We start from the raw sequence: 17,047 nt of genomic DNA, 5'->3' as shown, positions 1-17,047 counted from the left end.
ATATTGTTTTGACTTTGGACGAGCAGCAAATCGAGGCCAAGTACATTGACAATATAGAAATGTAAGCTTTGTGCGAAAGTCATGTGCTGCCAATGCAACCCCATCTGTAATGTTTTTTCTTTTTAAATATGATGTGCCCTTGTGAATTAATATGGCAGCATACATAATATTCCTCTCCCCCACGCCTTTGTTTTTGATCACATTTTTTCTGGGATAAATTTAATTAGCCCTCCTTATACATTTCTGCAACCCAGCTGGAGTGCAGTGCTATGTCCTGGAAGTGGACTGGGAGTGAGATATGCTGGGTTCCCAGCCTCCGTTGCTTGGCCTTTTTAGGGCTGGAGCCTCTGCCAACCCTCTTGACACAAAGTGAGGTGGAGCTGGGGCCAATGGATTGCTTATTGCAGGAGATCCCTGACCTTAGTGGGCTTGGTGTAAGGCTAAAGGGTAGTCTGTCTGTCCAGTGAGATGGCCTCCAGAATAGCGTAGTGATCTTCACAGTCTGCTTACGGGAATGGCCTGGAACACTGAATAAAAGGTTTGTGCTTTTTATTTTGAAGAATGTTTTAGTATTTACCCCATTACAAAGAGGTGATAAAGAACAAAGAACAAAGAAAATTACAGCACAGGAACAGGCCCTTTGGCCCTCCAAGCCTGCGCCGATACAGATCCTCTATCTAAACATGTCGCCTATTTTCTAAGGGTCTGTATCTCTTTGCTTCCTGCCCATTCATGTATCTGTCTGGATACATCTTAAAAGACGCTATCGTGCCCGCGTCTACCACCTCCGCTGGCAACGCATTCCAGGCACCCACCACCCTCTGCGTAAAGAACTTTCCACGCATATCCCCCCCTAAACTTTTCCCCTCTCACTTTGAACTCGTGACCCCTTGTAATTGAATCCCCCACTCTGGGGGAAAAAGCTTCTTGCTATCCACCCTGTCTGTACCTCTCATGATTTTGTACACCTCAATCAGGTCCCCCCTCAACCTCCGTCTTTCTAATGAAAATAATCCTAATCTACTCAACCTCTCTTCATAGCTAGCGCCCTCCATACCAGGCAACATCCTGGTGAACCTCCTCTGTACCCTCTCCAAAGCATCGACATCCTTTTGGTAATGTGGCAACCAGAACTGCACGCAGTATTCCAAATGTGGCCGAACCAAAGTCTTATACAACTGTAACATGACCTGCCAACCCTTGTACTCAATACCACGTCCGATGAAGGAAAGCATGCTGTGTGCCTTCTTGACCACTCTATTGACCCGCGTTGCCACCTTCAGGGAACAATGGACCTGAACACCCAAATCTCTCTGTACATCAATTTTCCCCAGGACTTTTCCATTTACTGTATAGTTCACTCTTGAATTGGATCTTCCAAAATGCATCACCTCGCATTTGCCCGGATTGAACTCCATCTGCCATTTCTCTGCCCAACTCTCCAATCTATCTATATTCTGCTGTATTCTCTGACAGTCCCCTTCACTATCTGCTACTCCACCAATCTTAGTGTCGTCTGCAAACTTGCTAATCAGACCACCTATATTTTCCTCCAAATCATTTATGTATATCACAAACAACAGTGGTCACAGCACGGATCCCTGTGTAACACCACTGGTCACACGTCTCCATTTTGAGAAACTCCCTTCCACTGCTACTCTCTGTCTCCTGTTGCCCAGCCAGTTCTTTATCCATCTAGCTAGTACACCCTGGACCCCATGCGACTTCACTTTCTCCATCAGCCTACTATGGGGAACCTTATCAAACGCCTTACTGAAGTCCATGTATATGACATCTACAGCCCTTCCCTCATCAATCAACTTTGTCACTTCCTCAAAGAATTCTATTAAGTTGGTAAGACATGACCTTCCCTGCACAAAACCATGTTGCCTATCACTGATAAGCCCATTTTCTTCCAAATGGGAATAGATCCTATCCCCCAGTATCTTCTCCAGCAGCTTCCCTACCACTGACATCAGGCTCACTGGTCTATAATTACCTGGATTTTCCCTGCTACCCTTCTTAAACAAGGGGACAACATTAGCAATTCTCCAGTCCTCCGGGACCTCACCCGTGTTTAAGGATGCTGCAAAGATATCTGTTAAGGCCCCAGCTATTTCCTCTCTCGCTTCCCTCAGTAACCTGGGATAGATCCCATCCGGACCTGGGGACTTGTCCACCTTAATGCCTTTTAGAATACTGAACACTTCCTCCCTCCTTATGCCGACTTGACCTAGAGTAATCAAACATCTGTCTCTAACCTCAACATCCGTCATGTCCCTCTCCTCGGTGAATACCAATGCAAAGGACTCGTTTAGAATCTCACCCATTTTCTCTGACTCCATGCACAACTTTCCTCCTTTGTCCTTGAGTGGGCCAATCCTTTCTCTAGTTACCCTCTTTGCTCCTTATATATGAATAAAAGGCTTTGGGATTTTCCTTAACCTTGTTTGCTAAAGATATTTCATGACCCCTTTTAGCCCTCTTAATTCCTCGTTTCAGATGGTGATGTTCATATGAAGGTGTTCTTGTCCTTCTTTGCTGTTCTTACATGTGTATCATTGTATTACTGTAAACATTAATAATTGCCAAAAGAGACTTGTGCTGTTATTGTATTCTACTTGTCAGAACAAGATACGTCAAAGTTAAATTAATTAAAAAAAACTTGGCATTATTTCAACAAAATTATGAGCAGATTTGATTTGTGTGGATAAAGGTGTTTGAAAAATTTTGTTGAAAAGTGCATCTGAATGCGACAACAACAAATCGGATAACCGTACTTATGCAAATTCAATTGCTTCGAAAATACCAAGAGTATATGAAAACCACAGTCGATACAACTATACATTTTTCAGAAATACTTTTTTGTGGTCATGAGAACACAATGCAATTTGCAAATAAATCAACAGCTGCATTTAAATAACATTCTGTTGATGAATCACACCAGGGAATGATTGGAGATGATGTGTCAATGCAGATTCATGAAATGTCTGCTTTCATGCAGGTTTGCTACAAATTCCATGGTGATAACTGAAGACTTATTTAGTCATTGCTATGGAAATCATGGCCATCTAAATTGAAAGAGTGTAGTGTTATGTTATGTGTGTCAACTTTCCTTTTTCTGTTGTTTTTGAAGGTGATGCAAAGCAAATTAAGACCTCTTGCCATTACCATGGAAACTAACAAAAATGAAAATATGCTTTTAGTAAATCTACATGATCACCCATAGGATTATATGCATTGTATTGCATATTTCTCTCAGTTGGGAGATTCTTACACTTTTGTCCTTTCTTTACTTTTGTCTTTTTGGAGCATGCCCAACATGTAGTGACTTCCTTAATCTGGTGCAAGGCATTATGGATCTACAGGAGCTTCTCGCTAAAATGACGACAAAAGTGAGTTTACCAGAACGCTGTCTTCTTTTTAATCGATTTTTAAAAAAACTTTTAAACATTGGTTCCATTTTATTTCTTAGGCTTTCATTATAGCCTTTGTTAAATGGGTAAGCAGATGGATCCTTCCACTGTCAGATTTAAAGAAAGAGCTTGCAGTTTGTTTTTGTGGAAGAATGGATTTGTGGTTTAGTTTGGGAGACTTCATAATGTTGAAAATGAACTAGCGACAGAAGGCGCTGAACTGAAATGCATTGTTTCCAAAATTAAATAGATTTTCTTTTCCTGATTTTTTTTTTTCTTTCATGAAAGCGCTAGCCCTATTTAAAAATTAATATGCTATGGAGTAACACAACATTCAAGGGTCAAATAAATGCCTAGTTTGTATTATAGTATATGACCATCTATCGAGTTTCATGAGCAGGCCATTCAATCCCTGGAGCCTGTTCCACCATTCAATTAGATCATGGCTGATTTGTATCGATCATCTATCAGCCTCGGTTCCATAACCATGAATACTTTTGTCCAACAAAAATCTACCAATCTCCATGTTGAAATTTTCAATTGACCCTAGTGTTTTAGGGGAAGAGAGTTCCAGATTTCCATTAACCTTTGTACGAAGAAATGCATCCTGAAAGCAATCTGAATGGCCTAACACTTATTTAAAGTTATGCCCCCTTGTCTGGCACCCCACCAGAAGAAATAGTTTCTCTCTATCCTATCAACTCGTTTAATCATCTTAAGACCTCTCAATTTTATCACCCCTTAATCTTCCATATGCAAACATATCAAACTCAAAGGATGTTGGATAGTTCATTGGGGCTCCAGTATATTCAGTGACTTATTCCAGGTAGCGATGTCTGAATTAAATTGAACTTGACAAGAATGATGGAGAGAAAGCTTGGCAGGTTTAATTGTCCTTCATTTTACCTTGGAGACGCGATACAATTCTTAAAAAAAAAAATCAACAAAACTAGCTTAAGTAACAGGATTCAGCAATGCAGAGTGACACATTGCAGATTTCATTGATAACTGTAATTCATTTTCAGTGTGGAGAATGATTTCAGCATAATGAAACTTGTGTTTTAATGGTGACTTTTTGATCCTTTCTCGAATCGAAATCAGGATTCAGGTCAATCTTAATCTAATCTCTTCAAGCAAATGGAACTTTCTGGCAAAGAAAATTCAATATTCAACTGCATTATCAGAGTGGTGACCCTTTTAGTGATATTTTTCGAAGAGATGAAATTCCATCTATCATATATTCATGACCATGAGAGATTCCCAGTGAAGATTAACTGCTGTTGAACACAAAGAGAAAGCATTCAGCATACAACAACCTTTCCAATAAAGTGGGCAGTGGCCAGATCAAGGGAAATGAAGCGAAAGACTTGGGACTGATCTTAAACCCATAGGGTGTGTGTTGTGATTATGCTGCCTGTCTGATAACCTCGGGCCTAGGACTGAACCCATGTTGAGAGCCAAACCTCATTAACATTTGATCAGCCAGCTGCAAACAGTGAATGAACCCTCACCAGCACCTTTTCACCAGGAGTGAGTGAGAAATTCAGCAGCTCCTCCCTACAGCTGAGCTGTAAGTAATAAGACAGTCGTGGGGGAATGGTCATCAATGGGCTGGAAGAGTTCTGTGGAGTCAGGAAGAGAATTTCTGGCCCCATAAAAATCTACTTTCTTTGAAAGAAAAAACGTATACTTGCCTTTTTCTGAGTGACCTGCAATAGTTCCTTTTAAGCTTCTCCACGCCTGGGCTCTGATTCACATGTGGAAAGATTGTTGCCTTAAACAGACAGGTGCCTGGACTGCCCAATGATAATGGTGGCTGGAGCGGGAGCAGGAACTGAGTGGGATGTGATGAATTGCCATTGTCTGCTTGCTCTCACCATGTGTGGAGGCCATAAAATTAGCCCCACTTCCTTTTGTTTTATTATACCCTAGCTTTCTATTCTCATCCAAAATAAACATTGATAATTGTTACACTGTATGGGCACAATTTTCATTACCCAATAATCATTTCACTATATGAATACGAAATGATATAGTTACAATTCAGGTTTTCTCCGTTACCTCCCCGTCGTGATCTTCCTGAGGTGGGATAGGCCGACGATGGCTTTCCTGCCCGGGGTCCAATTGAGGCCCTTAATTGGCCTATTAACAGCCAACTAAGGGCCTCTTCTCACTGCCGCTGGGATCTTATCAGCGGCAGGGGTGCCTCCACTGCACAGGGAGGATGCCTTGTAAAATGAGGTGCCCTCCCTGCAGGCTTGGGGAAGGGTCCCTCCTTTGTGGGCAATTTGTGGCCCAGGAGAACCCCCCCCCCCCCCCCCCCCCCCCACTCCTAGACTGCACGACGACTCCCCAGCCCTCCTCTCACCGGGGGCTTCCTGACTGGCCCTGGCGACCCTGCCTCACCTACCTCTTGTCTGGGGTTGCTCCACTGGGCCTGGGTCTGAGTCCTCTGCAGTACCGGCAGTGACCATCACTCCTGGTAGTGCTGCTGATACTGCTGAGATGCCAGCTCTCTGATTGGCTGGCAGCTGTTGGAGGCAGGATCCCAGTCTTCAAAGGGATGGGGATCCCGACTCGTGAAACTATGATTGAAAAGATCAGAGGATTGCTCCAGGGGTATGTGAAAAGGCTGAGATGGGGTCTCTCCCGCCTTTTTGATCCGGCACCAGGAGTGGCTGGCTGGAGCACAGAATCCAGCCCATTGTTTCCTACAATGTATTTCTCGCACTGGGCCTGATACCAAACAATGCAACACTGCACATGGTCAGCACTGATTGATAATGTCTTTGAATCTGAGGAAGAACTATGATGGGAAATGGTAATAAACAGGCTATCTGTTAGCCATAATTTGGTGATGTTTTAAAAAGTACATATTTGAATTTTTAGAATGAAGCTTCATCAATGGTTCAACATTCTAGGATGCCAGCTCTCATATATCTTGTTAACACTTTAAAAAAAATAAAATAAAATTCTGTGTCTTAATTATCATGGTTTGAAATATACAAATAAATGATCCATTGACCTTGAAAGGACCAATAATCCATCTGCCCTTTGCAGGCATCTCACTTTGATCCCCATTTTGAAATTTAAATGACTGTGTTCTTGAGATGTGGGTGATGGTGGTAAGGTCCTATTATTGCCTATCAGTAGTTGCCCTGAAAAAGTGGTGATGGGCCTTCTCTTCGGAGTCCTGCAGCCATTGTCATGCTGCTGCTCCCACATTGATGTTGGGTAAGGATAGATGGCTTCCATCTTAACTACTTGTTTCTGAAACCTTTTTATCCTTCCTATTTATAGTCATATCTAAAATTTGGGAGGGTTCCCAAATAATCACAGTATGTTCTAATTTTTACTATAGATTATAAATAATTGTTTAAAAGGTTATGATGAACTATAGGATAATTTTTATAACAAAAATAGAAGTACACTGACAGTCCAAGAGATCTGTAAGCTTTTATGAATGGGTATCGTGGAGCTGAATTCAAAAATGCACGTTAGCATTTTACAACTGCAGTATATTCTATAAGGCAGTTTCACGTGTGCTAAGCAGTATTGGTATAAGTTACATCCATTTTGACTTCAGCTCACACACTGGCTAGACCTACTTGCCCTCCTTCTACTCGACTCTTGTCAGTCAGACAGTTTGTTAGCAACTGCAGTGTTGCCTTTCTTGTACCCATCACCACCCATAGCTAACATTTTTTTTTGGAGTCGGTCCAAAACTCCATGATTTATATTGGACACACTGTGTGTTTATCAAGAAGCCTGAAAGAGTTAGATTCCAATGTTATCATGCTTTTACTTTGATTCACCACTCATTCCTACCACAGTCCCCAGAGAAACACCCCTTGAACAGAAGCTGCAGGTGGATGCGGATAAGGGAGGCAACTGGGGGCCAAATAAAATTGTGCGTAATGTGGGAGTATAATCCAACTCTAGGGAGGAACTTCAAGGCTGTAATCTAATTCTGGGGTTGAGATGATTAGAAACTGTTCATGCAGAGCCTTTTAAATTAACGATTTCTTCAGCACTGCATAATAATCAGGTGAATAAAAATTCAGTACAAGAGGTGCAACAATTTCGGCTTTAAATCTGATCTTGGAATTTAAAAATGCATATTTACATATTGGAGCAAATTCACAGAATGGAGCTGCTATTTTTATCTTTACACACACTATTTCTTTTAATATGTTTGAGTACTTAAATCATTGGTGGATGCAAAAAAAAAAATCAGCCTTTGATTTCAGCACCAATTTACATAGTTCCCTTAGTAAGAAAAATGTCCCAAGTTTCTTGACAGAGGTGTAAGATAAAAAGGATGTGAGCCAAAGGAGGAGAGATTAGGAAGGGGTGATCAAAAGCTTGGTCAAAAATTTAACAGAGGATCGTAAAGGAGGAGAAAGGAGGTGGAAGTGTTTATGGAGGTATGTTCACAGTCTGGCTCAAAGCATGACTGCCAATGGTAGGGCAGTGGGAGAGGTGCAGCACAAGAGGTCAGCAACCGAGAAGCGGAGAGTTTTAGGTACGGAGGTTAACAATGGAGATAGTTACCGAGAAATGGAGGAATGATTATATGGAAGGATTTAACCTTTTTTAAACTTTTGTGATTTGGAGCACTGGGAGCGAATGTGGTCAGGGAAGGCAGGAGTGGTTAGGATTTAGTGCAGGATAGGTTACAGGTAACAGAATTATGGAAATGAGGTGAAGTTTCTGGAGGGTGGAGAATGGAATGTTGGCCAGGAAGGCATTGGACGTTGCCATTTAAATTAGACCCCCACTTCTTTAGGGTGGGCAGCCTTCTTGTGCCTGAAGACAGGTATGTTAGACACTTTCCACTGGGTGGGAGGACTTAAAAAAAAAAAAAAAAAAATGAGACTGCGATTAAGAGACTGGGGGAGAAGCAGGAGAAAGAAAGCATTTTTATTTTTGTTCTATGTTTATATAAAAAAAATTAGAGATTAACTGGTTTCAATTTTACTAATAATTACTTTCATGCTTAAAGGAGTATTATCAAACTCTTAAGTGAAGAATATTAATAATACAGTGATGGTGTTGACAGTGTTGTAAACCAGAATGCAACAGACAGCACAGGCTGGATTTTGCTATGGTGGGGGGGCGTGCGGTGGGGGATGGCTGGAAACTGAAGTCAGGACAGTTCCTGGGTCCCGAACCTGCCCCCAGGAGGAAACAGTCACTAATTAGGGTTTTCACGGAGGTGTCCCTTAATTGTCATGGAGACTGTCCAATTAAGGGTGGTGGGTAGGCTCTTGAAACTGGACGGCCAATCCGAGACCTTCCAGCTTGAGAAGAGCAGCAGACTGTGATGGCAGGTAAGTAACAGAGAGGGTGCTTCAACATGGTTCTTGCAGCCAGGCCAGGATACTGTGGCGGGAGGAGTGTGGGGGAGGATCCCCTCTACAGGGCGATGTGGCTACTCTTGCACCCAAGCAGGCAGGCATGGAGGGACTCTAGACTTGTCTGGAGTACTGCCCCCAGCCGACTGCTGGGCGCCTGCCTCCAGGCACCTAAACTGTTACCTGCCAGTGCAGGAAACTGGAAGCTGATTGGCAAGTTAACAAGGCTCTTCACGTGCCCAATTGGCTACCCACGTCGTAAAACAGAAAACTGGACGACACCGGTATTTTCGGGCCCCGTCTCCTTCCGTTCCTGCCCTTGGCAGGGCCTGAACATTCATCCGCAGCAGTCCAGAGAAAAGATAATGAAAGAGTTAAGCCTTGCAGTCAACTGTGATTGTCCCTGAACATATCCGATATAGGCTTTCTAAGCAACTCAAGATTTTCCATTAGTTTTCATCTATTTTAATGAATAAATTGCACACAGGGTGGACCAATTTATTTTGTGATTAATCTTAAGAGGTGTTTCAGATCTACATGCAATCCTCTTCCTATTTCACATTCCGCTATGAAAGTGATGTATGGTGATTGGATTGATACTTTGAGCCCTAAATTGTCACTCCACTTTTCAGAATATGTATATCTCTGGAGGAATGAATTTTATATGGTGTTTTAGCAATTGCCCAAAGCAGAATTAGAAAATTACTAAGTCCTCCTGACATTTTCTCTTTTTTAAACGTTGTCACTTGGTCTGGGTGGCTTGTATCCTCGTTTGCTAAAGGAAATGGGAGTGGAGATATCAGAAGGGCTTGCCATTATCTTCCAATCTTCCCTAGATATGGGGAGGTGTCAAAGGATTTGAGAGTGGCAAATGTGACACCGTTATTTAAGAAAGGGTGTAAGGACTGGGGTGTATTTCAATGAGCGAGACTACAAGTGGACTCTCAGCAAGTATATAACAAACTTTATTTACACCTCCCCAACAGAGAGGACATCAGAGAGGGCAGTAGAACAAAATGCTCAGCTATGCCAATATACTACACTCTCTCCCCACTTAAAAAAAAACTTGTACGTTAAAATGAAACATTTCCTAGAATACAATAAATTTAACTGGGTTGCATGCTTGTTACTGTAATCATTCTTTTGGGCCTCCTTATCTCGAGAGACAATGGATATGCGCCTGGAGGTGGTCAGTGGTTTGTGAAGCAGCGCCTGGAGTGGCTATAAAGGCCAATTCTGGAGTGACAGGCTCTTCCACAGGTGCTGCAGAGAAATTTGTTTGTTGGGGCTGTTGCACAGTTGGCTCTCCCCTTGCGCCTCTGTCTTTTTTCCTGCCAACTACTAAGTCTCTTCGACTCGCCACAATTTAGCCCTGTCTTTATGGCTGCCCGCCAGCATAATTAATCATAATTAAAACATATATGACCAATATTTCCAGAGTAATTTACACAATTTATTTTGCCTTAACACCAGTATGGCTTTAACAAAAATATCATTATTGACAAGAAGTAATGAAAAGAACAACATATTTCTTCTTCCTTCTTACATACTTTCAATTAACTTATCTGACTACTTTATTTTTCTGTCTGGGTATCTTCTTCCATCTCAGACTTTGTCAACTCTGCACTTAATGGTTGGGACTGTGAAATTGATTGATTAGTCTTAATCAAAGGCCCTGACTCACTTTGCTCTACCGGTGGATTCTGTGATGCCAGCAAACTTTCAGTTTCTTTTGTGACTTGCACTTTCTTTCTAACTTTCACTTGGGACAGTAGAAATTTGAACTATAGGAGGTTTCTCGTGCTGTCCCTTTTGTCAGATTTCCTCTTTCAAGCAAATGATAAGCTGACTCCAGTAAAAAAAAAGATGAGCACTGTGAGTAGTTCTGGGCACCACACCATAGGAAGGTTTTATAGGCCTTAGAGGAAGTGCAGGGTAGATTTACTGAAATGATAGCTGGACTCCAAGGGTTAAGTAACGTGGAGAGATTAAATACACTGGGGTTGTATTCTCTAGAATTTAGAAGGTTAAAGGGTGATTTGATCAACGTTTTCAAGTTATTAAGGGGAATAGATAGGGTACAGAGAGAGAAACTTACTGCTTGTGCTCACTGATCTGGATTAGCTCCCGGTGAAGCAATGTCTTAATTTTACAATTCTCCCTTGTTTTCAAATCCCTCCATGGCCTCGCTCCTCCCTATCTCCTGTAATTGCCCCCAGCCCTACAACCCTCCGAGATATCTGCGCTTCTCTAGTTCTGACCTTTTCAGCGTACCCAATTTTAATCACTCAACAATTGGTGGCTGTGCCTTCACTTGCCTAAGCCCTAACCTCTGGAATACCCTCCCTACACCTCTCCAGCTCTACCTCACTTTCCTCCTTTTAAGACACTCCTTAAAACCTACCTCTTCGACCAAAATTTTGGTCATCTGCCCTAATATCTGCTTATGTGGCTTCGTGTCAAATTTCGCTTTATAATGCGTTTGTAAAGCACCTTAGGACATTATATAGCAAATTTATGGTAAACTCTATAGCAATAAAAATATTTGTTGTTGGTTGAGGAGTGTAGGACTGAGGGACACTGGCTGAAAAGTCAGTGGTGAGCACGCCTCCGCCAGGCCTGGGGAGCCCTTAATTGGTCTTGGGCGGGACTTCCGCCTCCTTGAGTTCAGAAGTCCCACCTAATGGAGCTGTTGGCCAATCAGAGGGCCAACAGCTTAGTCCCAGCAGCACTACCGGGAGCGGTGGCCACTGCTGGGACTACACCCTACCATCGCAAGCGAAGTGAAGGATACCCCTGGAAGACAAGTAAGTGTCCCCGGCAAGGCCCTAAAAAAATCAGCCGGGTTGCAACAAGGCAAGGGTGGTCGGTTAGGGGGGGTGTGGTGCGTTGGAGCTGGTTGGGGATTTGGGAGCGGCCCTTTCCCACGATCAGGATGGCCCACCCTCAGCCCGCAAGAAGGCCGCCTGGTTTTACCAGCTGGGGTTCTTGAGGCCTTTGCTGTCCGGCCGCTGAGGGTAAAATATCCGCCGCGGTGGGAGGAGGCCCTTAAGTGGCAGCTAATTGGCCACTTAAGGTCCTTGGTTGACCTGGGGGCAGGCCGGCCATTTCTTGCCGCTGCCGGCCTGCGTAAAATTGCAGCAGGGTGGGAGGTGGTCGGGAATGCCCCTCCCCACCCGCCTCTCACAATTTTACACTGCCACCACCCCCCCGCCCCCCCCACCTACCAGTCTCCTCATTTGGAAGCTGTAAAATTCTGGCCATAGTCTAAAGATTAGAGCCAGACCTTTCAGGAGTGAACTTAGGAAACACTTCTAAATCCAAAGCGTGTTAGAAGTTTGGAACTCTCTTTTGCAAACAGCAACTGATGCTAGATCTATTTGTGAATGTTAAATCTGAAATTGATAGATTTTTGTTATGCACAGGTATTAAGGGATGTGGGGCAAACGTGGGGATATGGAGTTAGTTCGCAGACCAGCCATGATGTCATTGAATGGTGGAACAGGCTTGAGTGGCTAAATGGCCTACTCTTGTTCCTGTATTTCTGTACTCCTGTGCTCCTAATGCTACCGCAAGGAATCATTGAGGCAAAGAGCATAGATATATTCAAGAGAAAGTTAGGTAAGATCATGAGGAAGAAAGGAATAGAAGGTTATTGTGATCTGGTGAAATGAAGGAGGTTGGGAGCAGCCTCATATGAAGTATAAATGCTGGCATAGACAAGTTGGGCTCAACGGCCTGTAAATTCAGTGTAATAATATGTAATATATATATAATCTCACTGCTAACCTTTCTGTTGCAGTTAAACTATGCAGAGGCCAGACTGAATGAGCTGGAGAGCTGTTACTGTGAGAAGACTTGTAAAGTGAACAGAGCAGTGCACCGCAGCATGGAATCATGGATTGAAAAGTGCAAAAACTGCACCTGCAAGGTGCGTGGTTCACGGAGAGATTGCTGTCAAAATGTCTGGAGCTTGAAGCATGAGGTCTTAATTGCCTTTTTCTTTTCCGTTGTGAAGGATGAACAGAATTATTTCTTTATACTGCAGCATTGGAGGTGGAAGGAAGTAAGAGGGGATTTTAATTAAGAGCAGGTTTCCAGTGGGAACCTACACCAGCAAGCTAATTTCCTGGTCGTCAGTGGCAACAGAAGGCGGTTGGCCACTTTAACTGGGGGTGTGCTACCTTCCCTGAACAAATTGAACAATGATGTGGAGCAGCTGCTGGCTACCACAGTTATGGGCGGACAAGTGCCACGCTCTGGCTTCCAGGTGGGGTTTCAGAGGAGCACTACTGTTCCACAAAGGAACGTTTCTGACTGATATTTTGTGCCTCTTAGTCCCTCCGGATGATTGTCAACCTGCTTTCACTTGGGTAAATTGCCATGGCTTACACGCTCAGATTAAATCTTAATTGGTCCCTAATTTACACAAATTTATGAGGCCTACAGAATGCTGCAGGCCGTGTGAAAGGAGTTAGTGCTCAGTGGGTCACCAACCTGTTCAATTTTAACCGCCCACAAGCCAGATTTCTGCTGGGTAGGTGGGGTTAGAATCGACATCATTGTTCCAGATTGTATGAGATGTCTTCCGGATGTTGCTGGGCCATCTTAATATACCAGGGAACGTATGGTGTTATTTCATTCAAGGTAAAACAAGGCCCAGTTGATACTACCAGATTCAGGCCATAGTGAATCCTTTATTGCAGGGCTAATGTTTGTAAGTTTGGAGTCTGGAATCTAAGTAGTGTAGTGGAAAAAATGGCACTTGCTGTTGAATACAATCTGCCAGAAATTAGTCAATCCAAGTCTACGTAGTGGTTAACTTCCTGTTTCAAAGCTATCCCATGATCATACTGATATAACGGCCGGTTGTTTTATGGAAGTAAAAGTGCTTTATTCTCCTGTATAATGAGAAGATAAAGTCAATAACTTCATTAGGGAAGGTTGGCCATGATATTACCCACCTGTCAATTTGAAGTGAAGGAAGCTGCTCCATCGTTGTTTGGTTATGAATTGGGCAATAGGTTTTGGTCTTGGAAAAAGGCAACATATTGGACCATCAAAGTCTGATGGCACAGAGTGGTGAAACGCATACGGCACCAGTCCACTGCCATCAGTGAAGGTGGATACTGATCTGGAAGGATACTGCCAGTGGATGCCATGTGCATCTATTTAAATAAAATATATGGATGAAAGGTTAAGTATTTATCAGTGATAACTTCATTCAGTCCCCTAATGATAAAGGTGCCTGCAGTTACCTTTTCCTCTAATATTATTAAATAGGAAATAGCTGTTGTTTCTATTTTTCATGTGCCGTTAATAGAAAGTTGGTTCAGTCCCTGTCACCTGCACATGAACCACAACACTAATCATAAAATCAGTGTCCATTTCTGCTGTACAAATCTATCAAAATGACAGGCAACTCACTTCAACAGAATAGTGATGCTCCTCTGATCGAGAACCACAGAAGCCCGATAACTGTGCAGTAGCGATTAAGTTGCTGCTCTCTGCTTGGCCAGTTTAGGTTGCGGGTCATGCTTCACCCTACCAGCAATTGCTTTGATGTGCCAGTCCCAGTTGCTGTCTTTTCCCTGGATGCTTTGCTTCTTGGCTCCATTTTCATTAGCAACGGCTCTGTACTGCTGTGCTCTGGTGATGCAGCGATGTTGTGCTCAAGCCCCGCAGTCCTCCTGCCCTTTCATAGATCTAAAGATATTCTGGTACTCAGCCAACCTTGCGCTGTTTGAATGTGAAAGTCCTATGATCCAGATGTGGAGTGTGGTTGTCACTTGAGTGGTACAAATGTTTGCAGTGACTACAGCAGTGTAATCACCTTTCCTCCTTTGCTCTTTTCCTCTGCCCAGATACAGCATGCCTTTCTGACCTGGTTTCATATTAACATGATGCACGTAATGAAAACTGGTGTCTCATTTTATGCCAAAGGGAGCTTTTGATCTTTCCATCTGTCTCCTGGCACCAAAAGTTACCAGTTTGATAGTTTGAAATCATACTGTGCTGGCATCCAAACCTGCCACAAGATTGATTGCAGTGAATATGTGTAAATTGTGCAGCACTGCCAAAACTACAGACCCTGAATGAGATGCATTACTAGAGAAAACTGCAAATACCAATTTAGTGCAGTTAAAACACACAAATCCAAGATTCTAACTGTATATAATGTTTCAATCTCTACTCGTACATAAATCAGTGTCATTAAATGCATTAATTGCACTTACCACAGGCATTGGATGCCAAAAAAGATACACTCAAAACCCTCAGCAACTATATATATAAAACCTGTGCAATCTGTAAATTTTTGGATAATATACATTTCAATATATTTTGTAAAACTGGTTAAATGAGCCACTTGTTTGTGATAACTTGTTTCAAATGTTTAGAATATAATTGTGGAATTAGTTCCAGAGCAGCTTTGGAGTGGATATAGTTTCCAGAATTGGTACCTATAAAATCTATATAGTATTTTTCTTCAGCAATTTTCTCTACTGAATTTCTCCTCTGCTCTTTAAACCCTCTCCCAAAGGTACTGATGGCTCGCTGGAATACATTTCAATGGGCACCTTGCTCAAGTGACCATTATTCATCTCTGTGCCTTAACAGGGAGAGTCAACAAGCCATTCAACTATTTTGTGGGTATGGTGTGTGAGGATGGAAAGAGGAGTTAACAGCACAGTTGGATCCAATCCTATCTTTATCCAATGTGCTTCCATACATTTACAGTCTGAAGTGTTGGATAGATCAGGAGAAGGAACCTGGGCTGACTTTCCCTGAGGTATTGAGGCTAATTGTAGAATTCCTACTGCTTCCCTAGCACAGAACGCCTAAGTCAGCACATATGATGGATAGAACTTGAGTCCTTCCTGTCTGTATGGCTCAATAACTTGATGGATAAACTCTCATGAACCATTTAGATGTAAAAGCTGATTCCTTATTGCTATCTTTTCTCTCTTATTCAGAATGGAGCCATTGAGTGCAGGCGCGTTTCATGCCCTCCTCTAAACTGCCCACCAGATTTTCGTCCAGTGTATAGAGTGGGCAAATGCTGCAAAGAATGTCGACGTAAGTAAGGAAACTGATAACTACTTAGCATTTCACGATGCTTCATACTTGGTTTACCAAATAAGCACAATTCTTTCATTTTTACATTGCCTTCATTACAGTTTGTAAAAGACACTCTAGTTATAAAGTTATTATATAAAAAGGGTGATGAGGTTCGAGGACGACTTGTCACTTGAAGCCTCCATTTTGTAAATGTGACTATTTTGGGCAAGATGCTAAGAGGACTCGCTTTTTAACTTTTATGCTTTCTATTCTGTCCCCTATCTACAATGGATTTGAAGCTGTCCTCACATGACGCACCACAACAAAATTGCTGTTAAGACTTTATATTTTCTGAAGTGAATTTTGGGCACTAAGTATGCTTCCTTCATAACTGCTGACTTAAAACTATTTTGATTGCTCCTGCTGTTTTACATTGGATATGACATTGCTTTGAAGATGACTTATACATATTGTAGACAACAAAACCAACCAACCATACGGAGGCTGAGGGGGCATAGCCCAAAATTAGATCCAAGTACATGAATGTCAGAAATATTTGAAATTAAGTGGTGGAACTAGTGGTAACTGGAAATTATGCTGCTGTGGAATTGGAGAGATGGTGAACGCAGGACAACATGGTGAAGGATACAAGAAGGAAATGGGAGTGGGGGGAAGGGTTATTTTATTTGAGGGACATCTGGAAAATTAAGGTAGTTGAGTTTGCATCCTGGGGAATGTCGAAGTTCATTGGGTAGATGTGTTCAAGAAAGGGGTCAGGACAACATAACGGTAGACTTGCAGGTTAAAATGTGCAGAATGACACTTCACGCCGTAATTAAAACGGTACCATGTAAAGAAAGCTGGCACTGATAGGGCCTTCAACTAGCCCAACAGAAAATGCAAACAGTTAGGAAAAACTCTGACCGAGTGTCTGCACACTTTCCATCTCGGTGCACCAGAAAGCATGTAAGAGGCAGCTGGATCGCTTCTAGACTTGGTTCTTGCGTGTGACCCTATTTAGGGAGTAGAAGTAGCTAGATGATAGTGATCATAGTGCTATAAAGTTTGGTATAATTTGGTGAATAAAAATGCTCCAAATTGGATCAGCAGGAAATTTAAAGGGAGATTAGAAAAACAAAAGAAAAATCAAGCTTGTGGGTAAAAGGGAGAAGGTGACAATTGGGCTGAGCATAAGACTGTATGCAAGCGGATCAA

General features: G+C 42.5%; 1 protein-coding gene across 3 annotated transcripts in view; it reads left to right on the top strand.

Annotated features, from left to right (window-relative positions):
- The window catches only part of LOC137377143 (protein kinase C-binding protein NELL1-like), an 828,881-nt gene that overhangs the window by 114,845 nt on the left and 696,989 nt on the right, over window positions 1–17,047 (top strand). For 2 of the 3 annotated variants that reach the window (XM_068046504.1, XM_068046503.1), the window contains exons 7-9: window positions 3,311–3,395; window positions 12,576–12,704; window positions 15,748–15,850. In XM_068046504.1, the coding sequence (XP_067902605.1) occupies window positions 3,311–3,395; window positions 12,576–12,704; window positions 15,748–15,850 (317 nt within the window). The remainder of the gene's footprint in view (window positions 1–3,310; window positions 3,396–12,575; window positions 12,705–15,747; window positions 15,851–17,047) is intronic. The other variant, XM_068046502.1, reaches the window with a different exon arrangement.

This window comes from Heterodontus francisci, chromosome 14 (assembly GCF_036365525.1).
Source record: "Heterodontus francisci isolate sHetFra1 chromosome 14, sHetFra1.hap1, whole genome shotgun sequence".
Classification (NCBI taxonomy): Eukaryota; Metazoa; Chordata; class Chondrichthyes; order Heterodontiformes; family Heterodontidae; genus Heterodontus; species Heterodontus francisci.
Note: the sequence above shows the minus strand (reverse complement) of the source record. Positions and strands in the feature narration are given on the sequence as shown.